A 13,733-nucleotide genomic window follows, 5' to 3' on the forward strand; every position below is an offset into this window, starting at 1 on the left:
ATTATTTTTATTTAGTGAATCTTTTAAAAGAAACTCTAACCATATACATAATTATCTCTACTGAAATATTTTTTTTTGGACAAGTGTTAATTGCTAATATTTTCTTAAACGGAGAATTGAATCCATGATTTTTTTTTCTTTTTCTTCTTTTACCACTAAGTTAAACTTATAACTTCTATATCTACTAAAATATATATGTAGTTTAAAAAAATTTATAAACTTTTTAAAATGAAAATATTCTTAATAATTATAACTAAACAAAATCTATAAAAAATAAATGACTTTATATATATATATATATATATATTATTAATTATTAAAATGATTTTGTAAAACATACTTAAACAGACGGCGTATATTGCAGGTTTTTTTTAAAAAAAGTTTAAGTTCCAAAATATAAGAGGTAATGTAAAAACGAGAGGGTGAAAAGGTCTTTTCATCGAAATATAGAGGCACGTTTGGAGAAAAGGAAAAAAGGAGTGCCCCCGTTGGTAGTATATAATATAATTCGTCCCCAAATACGTTCAGACCCAAACCAAAGAAGGCGAAGAGAGGGTTTTTGTCTCGCGGCGTGAGCGTGTTTTGTCTGTGTTGTGAGTGAGAGTGAAAGTCAGAGAGTAATTGGGAATTTCAAATATTGGTTAAGAAAAAAAGAATAAGGGACCGTTGGGACTTGCTCGCGCCATGGAGAAGGAGAATGAGCTCCACGCCAAGACACTCATCTGTGCCCTCAACCTTCTCTCGCGCGACCTACCTCTCCCCCCTCACATCCTCAATTCCGTCTCTTCCATCTACCGCAACAAACATGTACCTCTTCTTTTTCTCTCGTCCTCTTTCATTCTTTCGTTGTTTCTCGCCGATTCCGTTTAATCTCGATGAATTCCGTTAGATTTCACCGCTTCTTTTTTTCGTATATGATTTGAATTTGATGCACTCGCCAGCTTTGTTGAAACTCGTTTAATCACTGCGTAACGCTGATTTTCTTTTCGGATTCGTCGTTATTCGCGTACTCAACTCAAGTTAGTGTTGTTGTTTAGTGTTTACCTAACCGCGGACTTCTGTTGTTGTTGTTTGGTTCTAGATTGTTTGAATAAGTTAGTTGCATTGTATGCCACTACTGTTTACGAGCTCTTGTTGAAATTGTGCGATGATGATGACGTTTCTGTTGTTTGTTAATCGTTGTGCAGGGTGATGGGGGGATTTCCAGAGAGGATTTGATGACGGATCTTGAAGATGCACTGTCAAAGCAGCGTCCAAATTGTGTGTCTGGTTTCAAATTGGAGCAAGCAAGGGATAATCGGTATCGGAGTCAGGTTCAGCATCGGTTAAATGAGCTTCAAGGTCAATGATTCTAGTTAAAATGTTTATGTTTGTTTCTGTTTTGACTTGGTTTGGAATTTGGATTTTTTTTTTGCGTGGTTCCTTGGTGATTGTTTTGTTTACCTTAGTGTGGACAACACTCACACCATGTGCAGAGTCATTAATAGATAAGATCTGAGGATTTGGTCTTTAATTGAGCACAATGACAATGTGCAATCCATGTATCCGACTTCATTAGTGGGATAAGGCTGTTGTTGTTGTTGTTGTATGGTTCCTTCATTTTTGTTACCAGTGATTGATGTGCTTGCATAATGTTGTTATACCACTAATCAGCTTTAGAGGTATGGCTTATGCAAGCCCATTTACTGAACTAACTAGAATTATGACGTGCATATATTAGTGTCATCAAGAAGAGGAAGGTGGGTTGAGGCAGCAAGTCCTCAAACCATTCAATCGAATTCTTTTCTGGACCATTAAGCAAACATTCGTCACAATCATCAATTCTATTGGGACAGAATCATTTGCATGCCATCAATCATTAAAAAATTCAATTGCCTGATTGTATTTGGTACCAGAGATCTTACAAATTCTTACGCTCTAGTGTGTTTCTCTTGCTGTGAATCTTCCATTAAGTTATAAACAATTCAAATCAGTGTGTATAAACTGTAGAGTATAGTTTAAAAATATTTATGGCTTGAAATTCAAGTTTGATGTTGCTAAACCATAAGTATCTCATTGTTTATATTTGCTTCAGATTCGTTTAGATTATATACTCATCACCTATTGAGTGTTTTTAGATAATATAATTGAGTCAACTTGCCAAATTTGGATGATGTGGTTGTATCGGTTATCAGCGGCACCAAGGAGGATAGTCAGATTCACTTTGGCATCAAACAACTGACTACACCTCAGCACCTAGAAAGACACATCAACCACTTCATAGCAACACTTAAATTTCCCCTTATATTTTGATAAGCTTGTTAGTGAGGGTTAATAGGATAAAGTATCCTTCTGAAGTAAAGTTATCTCTTGAAACTTCATTGAAGCATTTCCAAGTGGCTTTAAGATATTTCTGAACATGTCTTTTCATACCATATCCATTAAGTGGGAGTGGTCTCTAAGTTGGAGTTCTGACAATTTTACTGAAGATCTGTGTTACTGTGTTGATCCAGAATTGCCTTCAAGCAGGGGAGAGGACCTGCAGACCAAGTGCTTGCTTGAACTTTATGGACTAAAGGTAAAATTGATTCTGGAACCTTTCTTCAATTCTTAGTTAGCGAGTTATGTCTAACTTCAATGCTTATAGCAAGCCTCGTCTAACTTTCACAAATTGATTGCTAAATTGTTTATACTATAAGTACTACATGTAATTGTCCTTTACTTATTGTAAGTCATGGCATGTCTACTTTTGTAAATAGGTTTCTTTCTTTTATTAGAAGCTAGACAGAATTGCTTTCTGTTTGAGATACAAGACAGAAAAAACTTGCCCTTCTGTTTTCCCCCTCTCTTTCTGTTGCCCCCTGAAGTATGACCAAGTTTGACTGGTATAATAAGCCAAAAATATGCAACACCTTGGTAGCTTACTCATTATTATAATGAAGGGAACAGCTGAAAATAATTTGTAGTAAGGAAATTAGTTGATTTTTTTACATTTGTTTGTTATCAACTGCAACCGAGAAATGACAATAACTGTGTCCTTGTTGGCAAGGACTTCTTTTCTGGCAGCTGGCAGAGTTGCAGATGAAGGTTCGGTCTGATGTGAGTTCTGAATACTGGCTCAATGCTAAGTGTGCATATCCTGACAGGCAATTGTTTGATTGGGGCATGATGAGGTTGCGCCGTCCATTGTATGGTGTTGGAGATCCATTTGCTGTGGATGCTGATGATCAATTAAGGAAGAAACGAGAGGCTGAGGTAATTTTCTTTTTCAGTAATAAGTATTTCCCCTCTCCCCTTTTGTGGGTTTGGACTTGGTTTTCGTATCATGGATATCATAGATTATAGTTACATCTGCAGATGTTAAGGCTTCATTGATGCAATGAGTTTATATTCACTTATTCACGCACTGATTCCTTGAATTGGTAGAAGCCTCCTATGTGGTTTTCTCTTATGCTTTGGCTTGAAAAAACCATTATTATCTTATTGTAAATATAAGAAAGGATGCAACTGTCTTTCTTCAATTAAAAACTTTATAATGTTAGTTATTTATCAATTCTTTCTCCAAATAAACAATAACAGTGTGACTGACATATTGAAAAGACAGACTAACACATGTGAATACATTCACACATCCATGCATATGGAGAGACAAGGAAATATAAATTCACACATTCACACTGTTATAGATGATCTGCCATACTTGGACAGTTGTACTAGTTAAATATACATGACATGTAGTGTAGTGATTCAGTTTCTATTTCCTGATGTATGTATGGTTTTCCAGTTTCTGAACATGAAATGAAACTACTCTATATTGCTCATCTCATATAGATCCTTAAATGTAGAGACTATCAAGATTAGAAGAAAAGGAGAAAAATCATATAGAGACTAGAACAAGAAAATTTTTTGCCGAAATACTCAATACTGTCCGTGAGTTCCAATTACAAATTCAAGCTTCTGTGAAGAGGAGAAAACAGAGGAATGATGGTGTCCAGGTACACTATTTCTTACCTTGTTTTTCATTTATTATAAATCATATATACTTATGTGGGAAATAAATTTCTAACTTTAGGTGTAATGTAGCTTTTGGCGTGTTAGAATTAGAAGTACGTGTTCCTATGTGATATAGTGCACACAGTCAGTCATAAAGCTGTCATAGTCTGTTATGACAGATGTAGGTTAGTTAGAGTTGGTTAGTCCAGGTGGCTTCGTAGAGAAGTCTCATTGTTGTATAAATAACAATCTCTGTATTAGAGACTACAATTCAACATACTGTATCAATTATCAAATTACTCAATAATATTCTCTTGTTGATTCTCTTCTCTCTCTCTCTCTCTCTCCCTCTAAGTTATTAAACAAAAATTTGAAACACTGACCATCTTTAAACAATTTAAAGCTATGGCTGAACTTCAACTAAACAAAAATTAACACTTTACAAACTAATGGGGGGGGGGGGGGGGGGAGTTTCTGTCCTTAACTCAACTTCTCACTACTTTTGGAATCTCTCATTACATAAAATGCATCAGATTTATTAGGCTGTGGATTTTTCAAATTTGCCCCCAAGATATCCCTGAAACGACACTGGTTTCAGGGGAAAACTTGACTTTCAGCACTTCCTAGCTGTAGCGCTTGCTTTTTGCCATGATTTTGGCTGCAGCAGCCAGGTGTGACGCAACTGCCCTTGGAGGAGTGGCAGGGTGCCACTCTGCTTCACTCCAGCATGATTGTGGCACTACCGGGCACAATTAATAACTATGGTTGAAATTATATGGTTTTAAGTATAAAATGAGAAAAAGGAGATAAAAGTGATTGAATACATTGAGATTGATGTTGACTTGATTTTATATGATATGTTACAATATAATATAAAACATAAAGCACTAACTTTTATTTATAGTAATAATCTATCATAATCCTAATTAAATAGGAAACAAATCATGAGATAATTGTTAGAATCCAATTGCAAGGTATGGGGCTGGAGTCCCACATTGCAAATATGGGATTTGAGTGTGAATTTAAAAAGGCCTTGGGCTCTCCAACTGCAATGGCTAGTTTTTGTGGATTGGTTCTCTCTTGGTTCTTGTCAATAATAAGGAAATATGAAAGCCAATCCTGGGAGGTAATTCAGATAATAATGAAATATGGAACTAATCTTAACATATAATTGAGATACAATTGGATGTTTTTCATTTATTCTAACATTATTCATGGTGAGCCTTGTATTAACTTTCACCTAGTGAAATTTGATTCCACAAGTGCTAGTTTCATATTTGACTTCTCTCTTCCTGAATTTCTCCTAAACTGTTTTGTTACCTTGTTGGGGTACAATTCTGGATCAAGTGAATATTGAAGTTTTTTTAAATTTTGATTATAAATCAGAGAGCTGGATCTTACCTGTCAGAATTCATTGAGATAGTGCCTTAGTGTTGTAACACAAGTCAATAATAGCAAACTATGCTCTTCTTGGTAATTAATTTGTAGAATTAAATTGAATAGTAATTTGCAACACATCTATGATCTATCTTTGTTGAGAGATGTATACATGTGGTTAGAGGCAAGTTAAAGAGAAATCTCAAGGAGGAAACAATGCATAGAGAGCATTCAAGGCAAGTTATGGTTTGGACATAATGATTCTAGTTGAAATTGTAAAATGCTAGCGATTAAAACATTGGAAGGATTTTATGGGGAAGAGGTTAGGAAATGGAAATAGAAAGCGGTAAATGAGGGTTGCAGAAGTAAATTTTGAGAATAGCAACAATATTTTCAACACTGTCTGGTATTTCTCACACAGACAGACACACACACACAGTGTTGTGTTATTCATACAATAACTCGTACGACAATTTATACAATGACACTTTTTGTTTCTCTGTCCATACATCATTTATTACATCTCATACTTCTCTCTTTTTCTCTCTTAGTTGTTCACAATATTTGGCAAGTGGACCAAATCGTATAAGTGAAAATAAGTATTCAAAAGTCCTCTCCTCAAGGACTTGCACAATATTAGGTCAATTTGACACTAATTGCTAACGAAGGTTAAAGAATTTGATGATTTAACACTAATTAAAGTAGAAGCAATTAAAACTAAAATTAAGAGTAAAGGTATTGAACTAAAGATTTTTAGGATTTTTATCGAACATGTGGAATGTGGTGAAATGATTGAAAATCAATATGGTAAATATTGTCAGGGTCGGATTTCATGAAACACAAATCCTCATGTATTCTCAAACACATAACAATTTACTCACATCAATATACTAAAATTCACATCCAATTCTCAATCTCTAATTCCTTAGGTAGATTGAGGTTAAATTTCCTCATTAAATCCCTAATTCCTTACAGCTTTAATAAGGAAATTTCTATCAAGCACAGGAATTCATAAAATATGATCAATAAATCAAGATCCGTTCATAAATCTTAGATCTATTGAAGTCTCTATTTCAGATCTAGTATCAAAATGTGTTTTCCAACCACAAATCAACTCATGAAACATGTAAATGGATATGATCAAGCCATACACAAGAATTAAACTTAGAAATATAGTAGTGTATTAATATGAGAACATAGTTAGGGTTTTACAAGAAGTACATGAGTTAGTTTCACTAGATCCAACCCCAACAACTACGAATCTAGCTACTCCTTGCCATAAAAATGAAGAAAATCCATGGAGAAATGGTGGATGAAGATGGAGAAGCCATGTGATAGGTCCACGTGTCCTTTTCAAAGCTTTTTTTGCCTAGAATTGTACTTGGAGTGCATGAAGTATCAGATAAAGTATGCAGAATTCCCTTTTATAGATGTCAGGTCATAAGTGGCATGCTAAGTGCAAACTTTTAAAGACTCCAGAAGCTCCAGGGGCTTCCACACTAAGCGTGGTTCTTCAAACAAGTATAGGCTTCCATGTGGTTCCTTGCTAAGCGTGGAATGAGAGTGTACTAAACATGGAATAGGCCAAGGTCAAATCTTCTCTCAGAAACTCTCTGGCATCATTGTGCTAACGTGAATCACTTTTGCACTGACACGGCTCCAAACTCTTCACCTCTTCAAAACTTCACTTCCTTTCTTCATATTTTCCTACAAACGAAGACCAAAACTTAACGAATTTTATCTAATAGTTGAAAAGCAACAACCTAAGTCTAAAGAGTCAATTATTAACAAAATTAAGGCCAAACAAGTGTTAAAAGCAAGAGAAAAAGTGAGATAAGTGCCAAATTATAGGATTAAAGGATAAATATATTTGGCACTTATCAGTTCTAAAATTTGTTGTATAAGTTGTTGTACAGATAACCTTTCTGATAAGCAACAGATAGTATACACGAGGAAACATGGTAAGGGAAGTGTAGGGGATCATCCCACTAGAGGAGTAACTAACTTAGTGGGGAATGTGTGATGGGACAGGTGGCAGAGAGAGAAAGGAGGGCTGTAACGTTATATGCTGAGGGAATAATCAGTAGTGGGGCATGTATGGATTCAGTTAGAAACTGCATGGGAGTTTTCTAAGCAGCTCGAAATGCTTAGCCTGTTTTCTGCATTTTTCATTTCCATTGTTCATCCATTGTAATTCACAAGTTAGATCCCATTTGAACTCTAACTTGATTTACATCAATAATATCTCCCATTTTCATCTTAAAATTGTTATTTTACTGTTTTATTACTTCTGGATATCAGATTGAGTCCTATCACTTTCCCATACACACACACTTATCTCACTTAATTGCCAAGTTATATAATTGGGTTTTGTTGCTAAGTTCTTACTCCTCGTCAGAACCTTGTTTATTTCTGAAATATGAAAAAAAATTTAATTTATTGCTGTCTTTTTCATTTCTTGGAGAGTTCTGCGTGATTTTAGATTAATTTTTTGCTCTTCGTTGTGGATTGAAATATAACTTATCAGTTACCAATGATTAGTGTGGCTTATTTTTCTCAAATACTTTTGCAGGCATGGCATGGAAGGCAAAGGCAACGGGCAACTCGGGCAGAGAAATTGAGATTCCAAGCCTTGAAGGCTGATGATCAAGAAGCCTACATGAGAATGGTGAAAGAGAGTAAGAATGAGAGATTAACTTTGCTTCTTGAAGAAACAAATAAACTACTGGTAAATTTAGGAGCAGCTGTTCAACGTCAAAAGGACAACAAATATTCAAATGGTATTGAACCCTTGGAAGATTCTGAAGCTGATTTACTGGAGTCAGATGCTTCTAAGAATGGAGTTTCTAAGGAATCACCTCTTGATGAAGATATAGATTTGATAGATTCTGATCATAATGGTGATTCTAGTGATTTACTTGAAGGTCAGAGGCAATACAACTCTGCCATACATTCAATTCAAGAAAAGGCAAGTATCCGTGAATCACTTTATTGCACCTCTTGGAGAAAAAATGCAATGAAGTTTTTGTACACAATTTGTAGGCTCTGTTAAAATTATTCCTTATTAGATGTTTACCATAAAAGCTGATTTGGGGAATTAGATATTTCGCTTCTATTTGGTGTAAAGCGTTTTGTCTTTCAAGGGGGTTTCCTTTTACACATGTTGAGGAAATGGCAGCCTTGCTCCATTGATATCTTTTACTTGCTTTGTGGTTTTTCTCTCTTATGTGTAGGAGGATTCCTCATCCTCCAAATGCATTGTTGTATTATTTTCTGTTTTTATGAGGTTCTTATTTTATCAAGGAAAAGAAAATAAAAAATTCACTCCTTATTAGTTGTTTCTGAATAAAAGTTGTAGCACACTGGAAATATAACCAACTTAGTTGTTTACAGGTAACTGAGCAACCGTCTATGCTTCAAGGTGGAGAATTAAGACCATACCAGATAGAGGGGCTCCAATGGATGCTTTCTTTGTTTAATAACAACTTAAATGGAATTTTGGCTGATGAAATGGGACTTGGGAAGACAATACAAACAATTTCGCTGATAGCACATCTTATGGAACACAAGGGTGTTACTGGTCCCCACTTGATTGTTGCTCCAAAGGCTGTGCTGCCAAATTGGGTCAATGAATTCACAACATGGGCTCCTAGGTATGCCCAGAGCAGACATTGTAAATTATTTTGTCTCCTTCTTCCTTTGTGGGGAGAGGGGATATAATTCTGTTTGTGAACTCTGCACATCATATTTGCTTTTAATTTTCAAACATATTCCTTTTCTTTCTGATTCAGCATCACTGCTATTCTTTATGATGGACGGCTGGATGAGAGGAAAGCAATGAAGGAAGAGTTGTCAGGGGAGGGGAAATTTAATGTTCTATTAACGCACTATGATCTTATAATGAGAGATAAAGCATTTCTCAAGAAAATTCAATGGCAGTACTTGATTGTGGATGAAGGGCATCGGTTGAAAAATCATGAGTCTGCTCTGGCAAGAACCTTGGACAATGGGTATGATTCTACACTATTGATGACACAGATTAATTAATATGTTTACTTCCCTAAATTCTTGGTTGATATCCATTTATTTTAGGTTAACTAAGTTTTTAGTCCCTAAACTTTTTTGAAATTCGATTTTTAGTCCTTAAACAAAAGTTTGTCCGGTCAAGGTCTCTCAACTTTTTCGAAATTTGATTTTTAGTCTTTAAACAAAAGTTTGACTGGTCAAGGTCCCTCATCTTTTTTTCATTAAGGTTTTTAGTTCCTAAACTTTTGAAAAATTTGGTTTTTAGTCCCTGAAATCTCATTCAATAAATAAAAATAATGGATTCAAACTTTTGTTTAGGGACTAAAAACTGAAATTTCTAAAAGTTTAGGGACCTTGACTGGTCAAACAAAAGTATATGGACTAAAAACTTTAATAGAAAAAAGTTAAGGGGCCTTGACCAATCAAACTTTTGTTTAGGAACTAAAAACTTAGTTAACCCTTTATTTTATTTAGAACAACTTTAAACAGCCTACAGCTGTACTGAACTAAAGAAAAGGATATAATGAAGAAAAGTGGATTGATTTCAGAACATATAGCACGGCCAAAGTGTTCAATGGTTATCACAATTCATTAGAGGATAGTGTGGTGCCACACTTCAGGTGGTTTAGATCCTCTCTTCTCTAATTCTTCGATTTTTTTGTGTGCAGATATCACATCCAACGAAGACTTCTGTTGACTGGTACCCCAATTCAGAACAGTTTGCAGGAGTTGTGGTCTTTGCTTAATTTTCTCCTTCCAAACATTTTTAACTCAGTTCAGAATTTCGAGGACTGGTTTAATGCCCCCTTTGCAGATCGAGTTGATGTCTCTCTCACAGATGAGGAACAACTATTGATCATCCGGCGTCTACATCAAGTGCATTTCTCTCTTCTAGTTTGTAATTCTCTTGCTCTTTTCAACTTCTTTCTGATGTGTTTCATTCCATCTTAGGTAATAAGGCCCTTCATATTAAGAAGGAAAAAAGATGAGGTGGAAAAATTTCTTCCTGTGAAATCTCAGGTCATACTCAAATGTGATATGTCAGCCTGGCAGAAAGTATATTATCAACAAGTTACTGATGTAGGCAGAGTTGGCTTGGACAATGGTATGTGTCTATTTCTTGTTTTCCAATTATTTCCTAACCCACTTCTCCTTTAACCACATAAAATGCAACTTTTTTTTCTCAAATACTTTCTTTGATTTTGAATATTGAATATGCTGAAGTTATTCATTTTTCCCATCTTGTACTGTTGTTGCCTTGTTCACTGGTTTTCAACCCATGAATTCAGTTGTATTTTCAATATGCTTGTGAATAAGTTTCGCCCATCTTTCAGGAAATAAGTCATCGGCCTATCTCCCCCCCCCCCCCCCAGTTGCATATATATCCCTTATTAATATGTTTTTACCAGTTGCAACTTTGTTATGAATTGGTGAAATATGACTATTTGCTACTTCAGCATAAATGTGGCTTGCAATTGCCTGTTATTGGTGTCTTGCTATCTTCCTTTTATTAAAAGAATGTACCTAGCCTGGTAACATTACTTGTTTTAGATCCCTGTATGACTGCTTGATTTCTTAGAACTTGCTAACAATTTTTTTTTTACCAAATATGCATTTTACAGGTTCTGGAAAATCAAAAAGTTTACAAAACTTAACAATGCAACTCAGAAAGTGTTGTAACCATCCCTACCTCTTCGTGGGCGATTATGATATGTATAGACGTAAGGAGGAGATTGTCAGAGCATCAGGTAAGTTTGAACTTCTTGACCGTTTGCTCCCAAAACTTCGCAGAGCTGGTCACAGAGTCCTCCTTTTCTCACAAATGACTAGACTTATGGACACTCTCGAAGTCTACTTGCGACTTCATGATTTTAAGTATCTTAGACTTGATGGCTCAACAAAAACTGAGGAAAGAGGCAACCTTCTACGAAAATTTAATGCTCCTGACTCCCCGTACTTCATGTTTCTTTTGAGCACCCGTGCTGGAGGTCTTGGTTTGAATTTACAAACAGCAGATACTGTTATAATCTTTGATAGCGATTGGAACCCACAAATGGATCAACAAGCCGAGGACCGAGCCCATCGCATTGGACAAAAAAAGGAAGTCAGGGTTTTTGTATTGGTTAGTGTAGGATCAATTGAAGAGGTGATTTTAGAGCGTGCAAAACAAAAGATGGGCATTGATGCCAAAGTCATCCAGGCAGGTCTTTTCAACACAACTTCAACAGGTTTGTAGTTTTTTTATATTTGTGTCTTGTCCTAGGAATATCTACCAACAGTTATTTTTTGGCTAAAGGTGGAAAGAGGAGGGCAGGCCGGCAGGGGAGGTTTATTTTTTCACCACTTTTGAAGAAGCATTATATTTATTCCAGCAAATTGCTGCCTATTTTTTATAACCTTCATCCTACAATTCTTTACATATACGTGCCAAACTGTCACTAGAGCAATGAGCTAATTATATGGATAAGTGGTCCTTGATCTTATAATCCATTTATTTGAAAATCCCATTTATTACATGTAAAAAGTTAGAAGATTTAAAATTTTGATTGGAAAGTTAAAATATTCCACGCCACTGCTTTTTTACCATGTCCATGCTCCTTGGGTCCTATTGCTAAATAATGAAGACTATTTAAACTTGTCGTTTGATTTGTGCAGCCCAGGACAGAAGAGAAATGTTAGAAGAGATTATGCGTAGAGGTACAAGCTCACTTGGGACAGATGTGCCTAGTGAGAGAGAAATTAACCGCCTTGCTGCTCGATCAGATGAGGAATTTTGGCTGTTTGAGAAGATGGATGAAGAGAGAAGACAAAAGGAGAACTACAGATCTCGTCTCATGGAAGAGCATGAATTGCCAGATTGGGTGTATTCTCCAATGAACAAAGATGATAAGGCCAAAGATTTCAACAGTGGTGTTACTGGAAAGCGGAAAAGAAAAGAAGTGGTATATGCAGATACATTAAGTGATCTGCAATGGATGAAGGCTGTGGAGAATGGGGAAGACATATCAAAGTTTTCAGGTAAAGGAAAAAGAAGAGACCACCACTCATCTGACAGCATTGCACAAGCCAGTGATAATACAGGAGCAGAAGAAAGTTTAGAGTTGAAGACTGAAAGTGTTCCCATGGAAAATGAGCGAACAAGTGAAGATAGTTTCCATGTGACCCCTCCCGCAAAGAGATTCAATCCTGAAGGAACATTCCTGAAACAGACATACGAGGATGTTGGAAGTGGTTTGAATCACCATTTGTTATCATGGAATACTCACAAAAAGAAAAGGTCAAGCTTTCTTGGCCAAGGTTCATTATCTGAAACTAGAGGGCATTCTTCAAATGGAAGAGCAAACTGGAACTGATTTGAGTTTAATTTGTCATGGCCAATGGGTGCCAGAATTTTGCACACTATTGAATATGATTCTGCATGAAGCTCTTCTAACAAAAAAAAATGATAAGGAACTTTCATGTATTATGCTAGAGTCTTCTCTGAAGTATGCAACATCAATATTTGACTTAAAAAAATTAATGAAAGAAAATATTCAAGGTTAAGTTATACTCTATTTTCTTGTTAGATGTTTAAATTACACTATTTTTTCTTGAGAAAATAGTCTATGCAACTGTCATTAAATTACAAATTATCATGTATGTTAAGGTGTATTTGGTTTTGCTTCACATTTAGAAAAAATGATTCAAATTTTCATGATGCATAGAAATTAAAACATTATTTCATTGTCTAATTTCTTAAAATTAACAATATAGTGTTTAAAAATAACTGCCACTAATGTTAGAAGTTGCATAGAAAGGAAAATTTTCTTCTATAAGGCTCGATTACAGTTAGTTCACAATGATTAAGAGATTTATATAGATTGAAATAAATTGTAGAGTAACAAATTTCATTTCTTAAAGGAATGGTGTGTAATGTTTAAAATTAAGAGGAAGGTATTATAGTTTATCCAATATTTAATTACAAAAATTAATAAAATTTCATCTAATTGATTAAAAAAATCGCATTGTCATATATTCGTTTATCATCATATTTGCAAACTCATAATTTATTGTCATAATTACAAGTTATAGATAAACACTCCTTGATTTAAAAAATTATTCATCCCCCGAAAAAAAAGTGCTTTATTATTTTATTATTCCTAAATAGGGTTTAAAAATATCCTTTTCAAAAAATAATATTCAACTTCAGCAAAAACTATTGGTTTTTAGTCATTCATATTTTTCCTCTTCATTAACATGATTTTACTTTATTTCTTATGATTAATTTTTCTATCCCATGCATTAACTGCAAAGGTTACGGGGACAAGTTTTTCTTTCTTTTTTTGTTTTTGTTTTTAAAGCGACAAGTTTTTGTCAGA

The 13,733-nt window shown here is 35.0% G+C and overlaps 1 protein-coding gene across 2 annotated transcripts; it reads left to right on the forward strand.

Moving 5' to 3' along the window:
- Nucleotides 1–526: 526 nt before the first annotated feature.
- On the forward strand, nucleotides 527–12,929 carry LOC114403434 (probable ATP-dependent DNA helicase CHR12). Of its 2 annotated transcripts, XM_028366405.1 has the most exons (12): nucleotides 527–807; nucleotides 1,188–1,341; nucleotides 2,493–2,557; nucleotides 3,046–3,234; nucleotides 3,825–3,974; nucleotides 7,922–8,317; nucleotides 8,743–9,002; nucleotides 9,141–9,359; nucleotides 10,044–10,251; nucleotides 10,327–10,480; nucleotides 10,998–11,603; nucleotides 12,031–12,929. In XM_028366405.1, exons 1-12 carry the CDS (start codon nucleotides 685–687, stop codon nucleotides 12,726–12,728), a joined length of 3,222 nt encoding a protein of 1,073 aa, XP_028222206.1. In that variant the 5' UTR covers nucleotides 527–684; the 3' UTR covers nucleotides 12,729–12,929. The 2 variants fall into 2 exon arrangements, with proteins under 2 accessions (XP_028222206.1, XP_028222207.1); XM_028366406.1 differs by lacking the exons at nucleotides 527–807; nucleotides 1,188–1,341 and having other exon boundaries at nucleotides 3,029–3,234.
- The last annotated feature ends 804 nt before the right edge of the window (nucleotides 12,930–13,733 follow it).

The sequence above is a fragment of the Glycine soja genome, chromosome 20 (assembly GCF_004193775.1).
Source record: "Glycine soja cultivar W05 chromosome 20, ASM419377v2, whole genome shotgun sequence".
Classification (NCBI taxonomy): Eukaryota; Viridiplantae; Streptophyta; class Magnoliopsida; order Fabales; family Fabaceae; genus Glycine; species Glycine soja.

Bases quoted from the DNA above. Each gene is read 5' to 3' on its own strand.
- LOC114403434 (XM_028366405.1), top strand. From the start codon at position 685: ATGGAGAAGGAGAATGAGCTCCACGCCAAGACACTCATCTGTGCCCTC. The intron at 808-1,187 runs GTACCTCTTCTT...ATCGTTGTGCAG, and splicing joins CCATCTACCGCAACAAACAT to GGTGATGGGGGGATTTCCAG. The intron at 1,342-2,492 runs GTCAATGATTCT...GTGTTGATCCAG, and splicing joins TCGGTTAAATGAGCTTCAAG to AATTGCCTTCAAGCAGGGGA.